At 37.5% G+C, this 16,222-nt stretch overlaps 1 protein-coding gene across 3 annotated transcripts in view; it reads right to left on the reverse strand.

Moving 5' to 3' along the window:
• Positions 1–16,222, reverse strand: part of LOC108712840 (NT-3 growth factor receptor) — a 399,826-nt gene that overhangs the window by 18,949 nt on the left and 364,655 nt on the right. For 2 of the 3 annotated variants that reach the window (XM_041588223.1, XM_041588222.1), the window contains exon 15: positions 2,024–2,273. In XM_041588223.1, coding sequence (XP_041444157.1) covers positions 2,024–2,273 — 250 coding nt within the window. The remainder of the gene's footprint in view (positions 1–2,023; positions 2,274–16,222) is intronic. The other variant, XM_041588224.1, reaches the window with a different exon arrangement.

The following is a 16,222-nucleotide window of genomic DNA, read 5'->3' on the forward strand; positions in this document are numbered from 1 at the left end:
GCGAATGGTCGTTTAAATTTTTACAGTGGCATTGCCATCAAAAATATTTTTGTGTTCCCACACATTTGATGGGCTTGGCACATTTGTTTTAGGATGGGCTCATGTGTAGGGCATTAGAGGATCTGTTCTGTCTTTATTATGGTTCCTTGGACATTTGTAATCAAAAGTGGCCACTTCAAACATTTGCACCAACATCACTAACAAAGACATCCATACGACTTTAATGTACCCGCCCTATTCAAATTGACCTAAGCATAAGAGTTCTAACGAAGTTTCGCTAGGCAGAATTGAACGCTAGCAAAACTTTGCTATGAAATTCTTGCACTTCCGAAGTAGCGCTAGCAAAAATTCGCCAGCATTTGGCTGCTGAGACACAACTTTTCATCTTAGTGAATTAGCATATTGGTAATGAATTTTGGCCTGGCAAAGTCGTGAGAAGTGTGGTGAAGCGGTGGCTGGTGAAAATTCGCTCTTTATTTGTTCTAACTTCTGCTCTGGAATAATAACAGTGTCCAGTATAACGAAATATTATGCTAATGCATCACTGCTCTTATGCAAAAGTGTAATGGGAAATGTAAATAAATATTCTTCTTAAATTTATATCAATAGCTGATAGTACAAATTAACCCAGAGACTGGTCTGTTGCCATCTTAGAGTCAAGCAGGAATTTTTTTACCCCCATGGGGCAAATTGGAGAGGCTTCATATGTGGTTTATAGTATTTTGCAAGTGTAAGAGATGTGTTGGAAAAGATCAAGTTTATGTGTAATTTTCATCAGTTTTGAACCACGTATAGAGTTAACTCCAGGGAGAATATATGTTGTTGCAGCAAGCATGGCTATTTTAGTGTACAGTATTTGGAAAAGCCAGATAAATAGGTCCCTGGAGTGAATGGATGAGAGCAAGATGGGCCCTCCATTCCATACAACATTTAATGTTTTCAGCTGCCCAGCAATAGGTTGCTGCCTGATTAGGCTGCAAGTGAGCAGCAAATAAATAGGTTGTGGGATTACACCTCAGTGCCTCCCTGGAGACCTCCTTGTGCTGGAGGAGGGTGTGAGGCCCAGGAGACTACCTTGTGCATGTAAGTAGCTGGAAAGGAGCCTGTGTTCCAACACTGAGCTGCAGTAATTGTGAGCACCAAGTAACTAGAGGAAGGAACAGAAACCCCATCCAACAGACTATACGATGAAAGTCTAACAGACTATTCTGGGAATAATCAACTGAAAGATTCACTTTGTACAATTTTATTAAGAAGAAGCGTTAAAGGGGACCTATCATACAAGTTAAAATGTAATATAAACTTAATCTATAAACTCTAAAATAAGAAACTTAGTAAATATAATCATTTAAAATTTCGCTACCGTAGACAGAGTCAGTTTTTGATTGACAGTTGGGTCTAATACAACTTTTGAAGGGTTTGCAACCTTTGCCTAGCTGCTCACTCTTTAAAAATAACCAGCTCTGATGGTAATTCTGTTTTTCTGCATGTTTGTCTGTCTGTTATTTTGTTTGTGCTGGAATTGGTGATTCCGAGTAGCTGAGAAGCTAAGCTTAGGGGTCGTCACAAATGATCAAGCAGAAAATGAGGTTTGTCTGTAATATAAGCTGATGCTACAAGACTGATTATTACATTCTGATGCTAATTGCACTGGTTTATGTGCTGCCATGTAGTAACTATATGTATTAATTACAAAACAACCTCATACTGTAACATTTATATGCACATAAACATATACTGTATATATATGTAGTGTATATTTTGAGTCGGTCCCTAAGCTCAGTTATCGACAATAGAACGCATGTGCAGTGAATCAGCAGTAAAGAAAATGGGGAGCTACTGGGGCATTTTGGAGGCAGATTTACCTGCTAAAGGCCTGTGGTTGCCTTTGGCTGGTACAGAAGCCTAAAAAATAATGAACAACATTTCTAGCCTACTTCTTTAGTTATACTTTAGTTCTCCTTTAAGAGGAGGAAAATATATGTTACTATAAAGAGTAAAATAAATAGATCTACTAGCTTACATTTACCCTGTAATAGTCTGTGCTATACACATCACGGGACATTCCAAAGTCTCCAATCTTGACACGCAGATTTGCCCCTACTAAGCAGTTTCTCGTGGCCAAGTCTCGGTGAACGAAATGTTGCGATGCAAGATAGACCATTCCAGAAGCAATCTGTGTAGCAATGTGGAGCATTTGTGACAGACCCAGTTCTCCTTTAGTTTGCCGAGGCTGACCATCTACAAGGATCATGGCATCAGGTCCATGAGCTCTGAAATCACAAAATACAGTTCATGTGTTTGGGTACAGGAAAAAAAAAATCGAAACATTATTCACTGGATGCTGGCATTCTTATGAAATTGAAAGGACAATTTATTTTTTATAAATGTATTATTATTTATTTTCTATACAATGTAGCAAGCAGATATGAATCACATGTACAGTATAACCATGTTTAAGCCCCGTACCAGTAGTACATATTCTTACAAAACTCAAACAATTTATGATGACCCTGGGTGGAGTTCAAGTACCAGAGTACTAAGAAGTGCAAAAGCACAGGGGTTTGTCGGCACTCTGCAGCTTGAGCCCAATTAAAAAAAACAGCACGAAGTGCAGAGCATAGCATTGCCATGTGGAGGCCAGTCCTGTCCTTACTGCCTTCCATATGGCAGTTCCATATGTAGCCACCCAACCCTCTTGACTACAATGCCACTGAAAGATGGCATTGTTTTATTGCATTGGTTGTTGTAGTTCCAAATACAGAGTGCGAAGATCTAAAGACTGCATACATTTTGTGGATTATATCATGGCATTGACCATGCCCATACTGGTGACAGTCAAAGTAGGAAGGGGATCATCATAAGCTTTTAAGGATTATAAAATAATTATGAATATGTAAATATACTGTACATGGAATATTATAAAAGGCCAAAACTTTGTTCATCACATTAACACTTGTTTAAACTTTATTTAAAATACTAGCCCAGTCTGATTAATAGTTCTGTGTTCACAGAAATAGTTCATGAATATCCACTTAAGCAGCAACATGCACTTGATTTTCCTGCCCTTCGAAAGTGTAGTGAGAAATTCTCTGTGTTTCAACATACTATTCAAAATATTTTTAAGTAACCTTATAACTTTCCTTGTTGACATGAACATTTTACATAGAACTTTTGGTTTCCAATTGCCAAAACCTACTCCCTGTTGTATTGTGCAGCAGAAAAATGTGGGCTAGTTACAGAAGAAACTGGCTATACAGAACTTTGCTTATTATTTTTTCTGTGACATAGAGATCGCGATCCATTAGTCTATTACATAATTTACAGCTGGAAGATTTAATGGACAGCGAATCTCAATTGTTGAAAATAAGGGGATTTTATAAGCGCTGAACAAGAAGATCCTTGTAGAAGTGGCACATACTCCACCAGTTCAACCTTTTAGTTTTTTTTTAATCTGCCTAACTGCTAGTTGATCCAGAGGAAGGCAAAAAAACCCATCTGAAGCCTTTCCAATTTGCCTCAGAGAGGGAAAAAATTCCTTCCTGACTCAAAGATGGCAATCGGACTAGTCCCTGGATCAACTTGTACTATGAGCTATCTCCCATAACCCTGTATTCCCTCACTTGCTAAAAAGCCATCCAACTCCTTCTTAAAGCTATCTAATGTATCAGCCAGTACAACTGATTCAGGGAGAGAATTCCACATCTTCACAGCTCTCACTGTAAAAAACCCCTTCCGAATATTTAGGTGGAACCTCTTTTCTTCTAATCAGAATGGGTGACCTTGTGTCAGCTGGAAAGACCTACTGGTAAATAAAGCATTAGAGAGATTATTATATGATCCCCTTATATATTTATACATAGTTATCATATCACCCCTTCTTCTCCAGAGTGAATATCCCCAATTTGGCCAGTCTTTCATAGCTAAGATTTTCCATACCATTTACCAGCTTAGTTGCCCTTCTCTGTACCCTCTCTAATTCAATAATGTCCTGTTTGAGTGATGAAGACCAAAACTGTAAGGCATATTCTAAATGGTGCCTTACAAGTGCTCTATACAGTGGAAGAATGACCCCTCCTCCCTTGACTCTATGCCCCTTTTAATACAGCTCAAGACCTTATTTGCCCTTGATGCTGCTGACTGACATTGCTTGCTACAGCCAAGTTTATCATCTACAAGGACTCCAAGGTAATTTTTCATAATGGATTTGCCTAATGCAGTCCCATTAAGGGTATAAGTGGCTTGGATATTTTTACATCCAAGGTGCATGACTTTACATTTATCAACATTGAATCTCATTTGCCACTTTGCTGCCCAGATTGCCAGTTTGTCAAGATCCTGTTGCAAGGATGTCACATCCTGGATGGAATTAATTGGGCTGGATAGTTTTGTGTCATCTGCAAACACTGATACATTACTTACAACACCCTCCCCTAAGTTATTAATGAACAAGTTAAATAAAAGTGGACCCAATACCGAGCCCTGAGGGACCCCACTAAGAACCTTACTCCAAGTAGAGAATGTCCCATTAACAACCACCCTCTGTACCTGATCCAGTAGCCAGTTTCCTATCCACATGCAAACGACTTCATTAAGGCCAACAGACCTTAGTTTAGAAAGCAGTCATTTGTGGGGCACAGTATCAAATGCTTTGACAAAATCCAAATAGATCACATCTACTGCCCCCAAACTGTCCAGCATCTTACTTACCTCATTATAAAAAGCAATCAAATTTGTCTAACATGACCTATCCCTAATAAAGCCACACTGATTGCTGCTCATAATGTCATTCACTAGGACAAAATTTTGAATGTAATCCCTTAACAAGCCTTCAAATAATTCGCCCACCACAGATGTCAAATTTACTGGCTTATAATTGCCAGGCTGAGATCGTAATCCCTTTTTAAATATTGGAATAACATCAGTATCGTATTTGTTTTGTATCTGAAACCCTAAACATCAAAATTAATGTTTTTTTAAATTTAGCCCTTGTGGATGTATATTAATGAATACACATCAATCTATATTTGCAGCCAGGCTAACTTAATTACTTTTGATCCTTAAAAGCTTTAGCAAAGATTTTGAAACACAAATCCCTAACACAACGCAAACAAAATATAAGTATCATGAATATATTAAACAAATATCAATGTGAAATATATTGGAACCTAATGATGGGTTGGCGAGGGTACTGTGCAAATATACATTATACATCATAAGGTTCTATGTGATTTTACCAGTACTTGGAAAAGATATTCGAAAAGATGTTCGAATATTAAGTGAAAGATTTCTTGTCTTTTTCTCTCTAAAGTGGCACTTGAGGTACATTCCATTGAAATTGTATTAGAAAATGTGAAATGTTTTCTACCATTCTACCTTCAAAATAAGATAATCCAGTGTTGTTTTTAATAGCATGATATTAAAGAAAAAAGTATTATGGCAAAATCAGGGATTCTATAGTACTTATTCATGAATATTAAATCTGAAGGCCAGTATATTTAGACAAAATATTTCACAGCTTACTGAGTAGCACCTTTTGGACGTAAATTGAAGCCTACAAGGGGAGACAGATTTAATACTTTTTATTTCAAGTTCCTTTCTAAATTTGATTGTGAAATTTGAGATTATTTCATAATTGCAAAAAAAAATTAGGATCAATCCCATTTTATCATAAGGATTTTCTTGAATTTCAGAAAAAATATTTAAAACTCAAAACTAAATAGGCCTAACTAGTAACTAATCTTTATGTTAGTGGTACTAAGCCCTCTCTAAGGGGCCGATTCACCAAGGGTCGAATATCGAGGGTTAATTAACCCTCGATATTCGACTGGGAATTAAAATCCTTCGACTTCGAATATCGAAGTCGAAGGATTTTAGCGCAAATAGTTTGATCAAACGATCGAAGGATTATTACTTCGATCGAACGATAAAATCCTTCGAATTGAACGATTCGAAGGATTTTAATCCAACGATCGAAGGAATATCCTTCGATCAAAAAAACTTAGGAAAGCCTATGGGGACCTTCCCCATAGGCTAACATTGAGTTCGGTAGCTTCTAAAAGCTATATTAGAAGTTTTTTCTTAAAGAGACAGTACTTCGACTATCAAATGGTCGAATAGTCGAACGATTTTTAGTTCGGATCCTTCGTTTTGAAGTAGTAGTCGTAGTCGAAGGTCGAAGTAGCCCATTCGATGGTCGGAGTAGTCCAAAAAACACTTCGAAATTCGAAGTTTTTTTACTTTGAATTCTTCACTCGAAGTTAGTGAATCGCCCCCCTAAATGTATGAAGACCATAGCTGATATGGAAAACTGATCTGATTTTTTTATTTGATTTTTGATTTATGGATTGACATTATAACAGTTAATTTCTAAAAGGAACAGATTTCTTTCTTTCATTCTCTCTTTTTCCCTCTGCATTAAATAAATGCTATGTCAGTTCTGCTGAAATTGTACACATTAGACCATATGTTCTGTGCAGAAATGCATTTGTTAGACTGATTAGCTATAATTACAATACAAAAACTTCTTGACCTATGAAACATAACATGTTTTGATCATCACTACTTAACAGTAATAAAATGATGAGGATTAGTCTCTATTGGCACCAAAGAGAAGTTGCATGACTAGCCCTCATACCATTACAACCTGAAAATGCGCAATGAACTATTCATAGGTCTCAGAGGTCTTGGCCTAATTATATTATTTCTTGTTATTAGTAATAAAAAAGGATCCGTAGTGTGGTCACCTGTGCATTTAGCCACTACAATTAATAATGATGATTGGTGCCATATAGCTCCAATGAAAGTGATCAAAATCTCTCTCTATATATATATAATCCGTGTCAAATAACAGTGTTAAAGATATGCAACATGATGGTTTTGCTAACAATCACTTAATAATTTAAATTTCATTGGATTTTAATACTAAATTCTTAGTATGTTTAGACATCTTGTTATCATTATCTGGATCCTTTATGTAATCAGTTTGTATGCTAAATAAAAACCTCTCAATTAGGTGAGAAGTCTGATTTAGCTGGGTTAATTTACTAATACACATTTTCTAACGTGTAGTAATTTCAAAAGTAATTTCTAATTGAATGCTACGGGTTATTGCAATGGTGCAAGAAAAACACAAGAAGAAACACCCATTGACTCCAGAGAGTTTGGTGCAAGAAATAACATAGGGAAAATTCCCAATTTGAGGCAGAAAAAATTGGGTGAAAAAAATGGCCATTGCTTTCAGCAACATCATGCCAAAATTGTACAATTTTAAGAATTTTTCTGTGGTTTTGCTAGAATTTAAAAAAAAAAAAAAGTACCAAGCTCAATTACAAAACAAAAAAATGTATTTAACCTTGACTTTTCAACTTTTTGAAACTGAGCACACATAGGGGAACATTTATTATGGGTGGAAAAGTAAATTTAAATTAGAATTTTACATTTTTTTTATGTCAAAATTCACACATTTGAAGTTTAATCCCCCAATTTGAATGTAAATTAGAATGAGAGATTTATGGAAACAGTTCTGATTCGAATATTTTTGGGGAAAATTTGATTGTTTGTTTGTATTAGAATCGAATGCAAATCAAATTTTGGAGTCATTCCCATTCAATCGAATTTTAGATGATCACATTTTGTCATAAATAACCTCCCTGTCGAATTGTGAGTACATTCAAATTTATTAGATGTATTAGAAATTTTAGAGAGATTTAATAGAAATTCACATGCATTCAAATTCGCCCCCATTGATAAATATGCCCCATTCAAAAAGGTACTTGCACCCATGCCCACTTCTTATAAGCTGTGTCAGCACCAAAATTCTGACCAACTGTTCTCAGATTAATTAAGGACAATTCTGTACATTGATTCAAGGTAACTCTGAGATCACCACCAGTGAGGACATGGTAGTATTTTTAGGGTTCCCAGAGCAATTTGCTTCAATGGTTGCAATTGACTTTTGACAACCAAATCGGGCACTAATGGTGATGTTAATAATATATGCATTAACACCTGAAGTGATGGCATTCCCTTGTTTGCAGCAAATTACGCACAATTCACAAAAAGCACACACATTGCCACACTGCACACAACCTGCAATGTGTCCTCCTTTATGCTGGAACTTTGGGCAAAACCCCATGCATTGTGCAAAAAATGTATGGTAATTTGCATCCAAGTTTATTATACAAGCCTTATATTTGGTATGGCTACTTGATAGTTTAATCTCAGTTAATGGGATTCTAGTACAAAAGGGAGGGTTTTTCTCAAGGTGATATAGCGTGTTGTTTTATAGTACTTGAACATCATCAATCTGCAGGCATCCCAGGGATCACTACAGACCTCCTAACAAGATGCAGCAGGAATATTTCATAGACAACTCTTCAAAAATAAAATAAAACTCAATGAGATATTACCAACTCATTCCTCTTAATAAATCAAACAACAATTCCTTTTATGACTCCGTCAGCACATTTTTATGCATTTCACCCATCATAAACCCATTTCCCTGAAAATGAGCAGATTGAAATTGTTTTGTATTGTGCTTTGTGCATTTCTTACATTAAACAAATAGCCTTTGTCAGCATTAGCAAAACTATCACCTGAGAACATATTCTTATCTCTGCACTCAAAATTCTTCATATACAATGTGTGTTTTAAAACTTGCATCCTCTGTTTTTTTTATTGTTTAAACAAAAAAAAGTGCAAAGCCAGTTTAATTTACCTTTACCGTGAGGGTATATTGCTCCTTATCAAGTATAACACTGCAGAGGTGACATGCATGTAAAAGCATGTGGTGCCCATTATCAACTCTCTTAGAGGGAATTGTAATACAATTTGAGAAGAGTAAAACTTTGCGAATAAAAATTTGCCTGGCAGAATGAAATATTCTTCATTAGGCTTTTATTGCATTGCTAATCTTCATTGTGAACGCTTAACAGCTGCTCTGCAGTTTTGTTAAATATGTTGTCACAAAAAAATGGTATATATTAAATTCCCCCTTTAGAGTCTCTTTTATGCACACACGGGGAAATCACCATCTATATTATTATATAAAATATAATGCCATTATCAAAAATCATTCGCAAACTGAACAATTTTGTCATTGCAAATGTTATAGTTTGCGATAATGTGCAGTGTATGGAACAAAACTTCTCAATGAAAAAGTTGTTACATTTGCTCCAAAAGTTTACACCGTCTTTAAGCAGGTGTTAAAGGTTCGCAATCATGGCCACTCCTTGCCTCATGCGGCATGGAGTGGCCAGTTACCAGGGTCAGCAAAAAGCCGCCTCTTCTAACTTTAAGAGCTGAATTTCCATTTTGTAATATGGAAATCCGGCTCTGCTAGTGCAGCGAGTACAATAGCACACTCTGCACTAGCTATGCGGCTCCCCCTGGGGTAGTTGAAAAGTTGAAAGCACGGAGTGGGAGGAGGGGTGGCATCGGGGCTGTTGCCTCAGACAGCAGCAGCCCCTGAAACACCAGTGTTTGCAATGCTCCATTAAGATTCATAATGCAATAAAAGTCTAATGAAGAATATTACATTGCGACGTGCAAACTATTCTTACTTGGGTGCAAATTTGTTTTTGTTTTTTGCAAATTTTATAACATTTCCTCTTACTGCTTTAGCATTAAACTGGAGAATTAATTGTATTTTGCCTGACGGAACATCATGATAAAATAAGGTTATACTGGTGTTCATAAGTTTGGAAACACGGCATTGCCAACTTTCAGCACTGAAAAAAAGTTTGACTGACGCAGGCATAAAAAGTATATTAGACCATTTTCTTGACTTTATGGGGCCCATTTATTTAGTTCGAGTGAAGGAATAGAGGAAAAATAGTTCAAATTTCAAATTGTCGAACGTGGCTACTTCGACCATCGACTACGACCTTCGACTTCGAATCAAACAATTCGAACTAAAAATCGTTCGACTATTCGACCATTAAATAGTCAAAGTACTGTCTCTTCCTAACAATTTCCTGATTGAAGGAATATCCTTTGATTGATGGATTAAAATCCTTCGAATCGTTCGATTTGAAGGATTTAATCGTTTGATCGAACGATTATTCCTTCAATCGTTCGATCGTAGGAATAGCGCAAAATCCTTCGACTTCGATATTCGAAGTCGAAGGATTTTAATTCAACGGTCGAATATCGAGGGTTAATTAACCCTCGATATTCGACCCTAGGTAAATGTGCCCCTTAGACTAAGGTCTAAGGAGTTTAGGAGTTGTTTCTTCTATAAAAGTATACTAGTTTGACTCCTGCAGGGGATGCTTATTATGAGCAGCTAAGGTAAGTATACTGTATCTAGAGAAAATGTATTGTCCAGGGCTGTTCTGAAACCACAAAAAACTCATTAGATCTGCATATTTATAGTTACATTGGAAGGAACATATTGTACCTAGAATAATGTAACAGAAATTTTAGGAACATTTTGTATGACACATGTGTCATACACTCCTGAAGTATTATTTATATTCTTATGTTGTTTGCCATCATTTATTTACATTCTTCGTAAGTGGGTGTTAACCTTCCTACACACATTTATATACTGTAACTTATTGAAGTTTTCCTTTCATTTATGATCTTCATTTAGGATAGAAGGGTATTTATTAAAGGAACAGTTCATTGTGAAAATAAAAACAGGATAAATAAATAGGCTGTGCAAAATAAAAAAAAAATTCTAATATAGTTAGTTAACCAAAAATGTAATGTATAAAGACTGGAGTGACTGGATGTCTGATATAATAGCCAGAACACTACTTCCTGCTTTTCAGCTCTATAACTATTAGTAAGTCAACAACTTGAAGGGGAGCCACATGGGACATAACTGTTCAGTGAGTTTGCAATTGATCCTCAACATTCAGCTCAGATTCAAAAGCAACAGATATGATCCACGTGGCCCCCCCCTCAAGGCTCTGATTGGTTACTGCCTGATAACCAGGGTAACCAGTCAGTGTAAACCAAGAGAGCTGAAAAGCAGGAAGTAGTGTTCTGGCTATTATGCTAGACATCCAGTCACTCCAGCCATTATACATTACATTTTTGGCTAAGTATTATTATTAAATATTAGAAACATTTTTTTATTTTGCGCAGCCTATCTATTTACCCAGGTTTTATTTTTACACTGAACAATTCCTTTAATAATCTTTTTTCATTTGGGTGAATTTCCTGCTAAATTCCATAGATATATAAATGAAATTCTACTTATCTACAATGTTGTAGAACCTTATTAATAATTCCATTCGATAGTCAAAGTACTGTTTCTTTAAAAAAAACTTCGACCCCCTACTTCGCCACCTAAAACCTACCGAGCATCAATGTTAGCCTATGGAGAAGGTCCCCATAGGCTTACCAAGGTTTTTTGATCGAAGGAATTTCGTTCGATCGATGGATTAAAATCCTTCGAATCATTCGTTTGAACGAATAGCAGAAAATCCTTCGACTTCGATATTCGAAGTCGAAGGATTTAATTCGATAGTCGAATATCGAGGGTTAATTAACCCTCGATATTCGACCCTTAGTAAATGTGCCCCTCAATGTAACCACCTCCTGAGAACTGGTTTGAGCTCCATCTTCTTTCTTACAGGGAAATAAATGACTAGAAACCACAAACCCAAATAACTAATAGTAAAAGCATCCTATGAAAATCCCTGTTTCTACCCCTCTAGCAGCCAACTGCTCATGTTTCCTTGAAAATTTGGCAAATGCATTGAAGTCTACTGGAGATCATTTTTTTTTTTTGAAAAGTGACATTTTTTTTACGCACAATACTTTTTCACCCATTCCCAACCACTCAACAGTAGTGATGAGCAAATTTTCACACCAAGCATGGATTTGCAGTGAAATTCCACTTTTCACAATCTGCAAATCTTTGTGTGGCAAAATTTTTTGGCGAAAAAATTTGCCACAGCAAAAAAGTCACTGAGACAAAAGTCACCACAACAAATAATGTCCTGTTATGCCTTCAACATTGTTTTACTGTTTGTGTTGCATCACCTAGTGATTAAACTGATGGTTTATGTGCATTGTTATAAAAATATCTTTTTTAGGTTAACATACTTTACCATGTGACCATATATAACACCAGGAAATGATTAGTATTGCTGCCATCTTCATACTATTAACAACCCAAGTACCCTATCTGCAATAATCCTATCCAATCCAGCCTTGTGGTAGCATCTTTGGTAGGCATTACTAATCCCCAGTACTTGTTTAATTATTCCTTTGTTTTGAACATTCTGTGCAAATTTAAATCAGCCACCATATGGCACTGCTATGTCAGTTACTGCAAAGGTATCTAGACCTTATGCTATATACAGATTCCTCTCGTCCTTTTACATTTGTACAGGTTGTTGTTTAAAATATTCTGCACAATGGTTAATGTACTTTTCGTACTTTGATGTATTGTACAGCCTTACTAAGCACTTTACCATTTTGTCTTTCCTCAGTTTCACACCTTCCCCTTTGTTAATAAAACTGAAGCCCAATAACCTGTGTCAGTGGATTAATGAAAGAAGGAGTTTAGCTGTACGTCAATCTACAGACTACCCCAGTGTAACAGGTAGTGAGTGCAGAACGCATCCATTGACTATAATGCATTCGGACAAAAAAGTTGCTAAGACAAAAAAGTCTTCAAAGCAAAAAAGTTACCAAGACAAAAAAAGTCACTGCTAGAAAAAAATGTTTATTGTTTTTAATGCCTTTGGACAAAAAAGTTGCAGAGACTAGGGATAGGCGAATTTTTTCGCCTTTTTTCGCCGAAAAAATTACACCCATAGACTTGTATGCCTTTATGCGTCAAAATAAAAAGATGCGCGTCAAAAAAAAAACAGTGGCGAATTTTTGGCGAAACGAAACAGGTCAAATTCTCCCATCCCTAGCAGAGACAAAAAAAGTCAGTGCAAGTCAAAACAAATGTTGAATTGAATGCATTTGGATGGAGAAAAGAAGTTGCCAGCATGAAATTTGCCAGCGTGAGAATTTTTTAGCAAAGAAAGTTTAGCGATCACATTATTTGCTATGTGTTACTGTACCTGGGAAAAGTTTGTGACTTTTATCACATTGGATTAAATTTAACTAATTTAAATTACCCCTTCCCGTAAAATCAAATGGCTACGTTTTTCAAGGCTTGCTAAAGTGTTGTAAAGTCAGGGTTTGACTAATGACTTTGCTTCTGATAAATGCACTACTTAGGAATTTACATGTTAGCAAATGCAGACTGTAACTTACCCCTGTTTATGTCAGATACAGATGGAGTAAACAGACATGAAAAATCAGCTACTTAAATTGAGGATGATGAGTGGAAGATGATGAGTTATCTGAGGTGCATCTGTCTTTATAAAGTATGCTCCATCTGAGTGCTACAATACTTTAGTATTTTACTTTCAATGAGAATGGCATGAGAAATTCAAGACTTAAACAAGCAATATACAGATACAAAGAAAACCAAAGCAAAGGGAAAACCCCAACACACAATTTGTTTTAGCTGTACAGAAAAACCATTTCCAAGGTAACCTTTTAGAGACTGTAGGCATGTCAACAGACCAACACAGACTTAGCTTCATATGCTTTGTAAATCCTACTGTATGATTTAGAATCAAAAAGAATGAAAAAAGTGTTATGTACCACCTGCTGCGATGATGATGGTGCTCGAAAATAAAGCACATGAAGCAAATCTCTGGAAGTTTATGAAAGAGGCATATAGACCTTAGATCCTGCTGCTCTTGATATGGTCTTTTTTAAAAGGGAAAGAATAGGATTTATTCAGATAATTGATACAAATATCTTTCAGATAATTTACTGATGTCTTATAGTGACCATAAATCGGCACTTATTTAATTTAAACATTATATAAGTTTCCAAGTAGTGGCAAATATAGGCAATGATAAAATTATCACGAGCAATTAAAATCCATATTACACTCATGGGCAAGAGATCAGTGTAAGGATTCCTTACCTGCGTTCCAGCTTCTTCCAGTGCCATAGACAAGATATCGGTGCCCAGGTCCACGTGACTCATCCTGGTGCCAATGCATCAAAACGTGCGAAATGTCATGACGCAAGCACATCAAAATGCGCAGCGTCGGTGTCCAAAGTCAGCACATGACGCATGACATCATCACGCTCCTTTGGCGTGAAAATGGGCCTATATAAGACGCCAGAACATTGCAGACCTTGCCCAATAATAGGTTCTACTTATTGTGTTCCTGTGTGTGATTTCCTGACTATTGTTCTTGATTCCTGTGTTTGACTTCGGCCTGTTATATCGACTAAGAAACCTTGCTGCTGCCTGTATTGATATTTTGCCTGGACTTGACTATTCTTCTTCAACCCTTTGGATTCCACAAACTGTGTTGGACTTATGGAACTCTGGAAGCCATTCTGGATAAGTGATCTTTGCTCATGTCAGCCACTCAGGTGCCAGTTCCTTCAGCAGCTCCTCCTCCAGCTGCTTCTGTTCCTGCTTTGGAGCCATGTATTCCAGCACCTCCTCTTTACATTGGAGACCCACAGGCTTGCAGAGGATTTGTCAATCAGTGCCTGATCCAATTTGAACTGCAACCTACTCAGTATGCATCTGAGCAAGTGGGATATGTGATTACCCGTTTGTAAGGGAAAGCTCTAGATTAGGCATCTCCTTTGTGGGAAAAGGAATCTCCCTTAATTCAGGATGCCAAGGCCTTCCTCCAGGCTTTTCGGACCATCTTTGATGCCCCTGACCAGGTTGCCTCAGCTTCTTTGTGGCTGTTACAGATTCGCCAAGGGAATTGTAGTGCTATCGAATACGCCATCGATTTCCGTATGTTAGCCGCTGCTACTGGCTGGAACAATGAAGCCTATCATGGCTCATTCTATCATGGGCTCTCCACCTGCCTGAAAGATGATCTGGTCTCCCGTGATTTACCCACACAATTGGATGATCCCATTGCACTGGCTATAAAGGTGGACACCTGGCTGAGAGAGTATCGGTTTGATAAAGAGAGAACTAAGAGGTTTCAACCTATGCTGGTTCCACATTTCTAGAAGCCCTTACTTCCCAGCACATCTTCTACTTCTTCCTCTTCTCCAACTTCAACTGAAGATTCTATGCAAATAGGGGGCGCTTGGCTCTCCGAACAGGAGAAACAGAGAAGACGTTCGGCCAGCCTGTACTGCGGAGGCAAAGCTCATTTCACCCATAATTGTCCTGTGAAACAGGGAAACTTACACACCTAGGCAAGTTTGGGGAGACTCACCTGGGCGGAATTGATCCTCTTCCCCATCAGGCTACTCACAGATTCCTCCTTCCTGTACAGATCCAACTTTCTTCAAAGACCATTCATATTCATGCCTTGATTCCAGTGCAGCTGGGAACTTCCTGGATCAAGCATTTGCTAAAACAGCATGCCATACCTCTGCAGTCCTTGTTTGAACCACTACGAGTCCTGGCAATCGATGACAGACCATTATCTTCTGCCCTCATCTCCAAGTCTTCACTGGAGTTATGTTCAAAGTGGGCACCCTTCACACTGATAGACTTTAATTTCTTCTCATCAACTGCCCCTCCATAACAGCGGTTCTAGGACTGCCCAATCCAGCCATTGATTGGTCTGCAGCTCAGATAACCTGTTGAAGCCCCTTCTGCCAACAGAACTGAAATTGTCTTCTGTTGCCGTGAATCTTCCTTCTCCCCGCTTATCAAGATTTCTCTGACGTATTCAGCAAAAGACTCTTCCTCCTCACCGATCGTACGATTGCCCCATTGAACGCCTTCCTGGCACAATGCCTCCTTGGGGTCGTCTATATCCACTATCTCCTTCTGAAACAAAAGCTATGAAGGAGTATATCCAGGAAAATCTCCAAAGAGGGTTCATCCATCCCTCTTCGTCAACTGCTGGAGTGGGTGATGCTTCATTGAAAAAAAAAAAAGATGGCAGTTTACAACCCTGCATTGACTATTGGAGCTTAAATAAACAATTAGGAATTGTTTGACCACAATTTTTATTCACAAAGATGGCTCTTCAGGGGCATATAACCTGATTCGAATCCGTGAAGGTGACGAGTGGAAAACTGCTTTCAACACTCGCTATGAGCACTATGAGTACCTCGAATGCCTTTTGGGCTCTGCAACGTGCCCGCAGTTTTCCAAGAGTTTGTCAATGATTTTTTTCGAGATCTGATAAAAGTGTTGTAGTCTACTTGGATGACATCCTAATCTTTTCCAAGATGTTGAAGGAACA

This window comes from Xenopus laevis, chromosome 3S (genome assembly GCF_017654675.1).
Source record: "Xenopus laevis strain J_2021 chromosome 3S, Xenopus_laevis_v10.1, whole genome shotgun sequence".
In the NCBI taxonomy this organism is placed as follows: Eukaryota; Metazoa; Chordata; class Amphibia; order Anura; family Pipidae; genus Xenopus; species Xenopus laevis.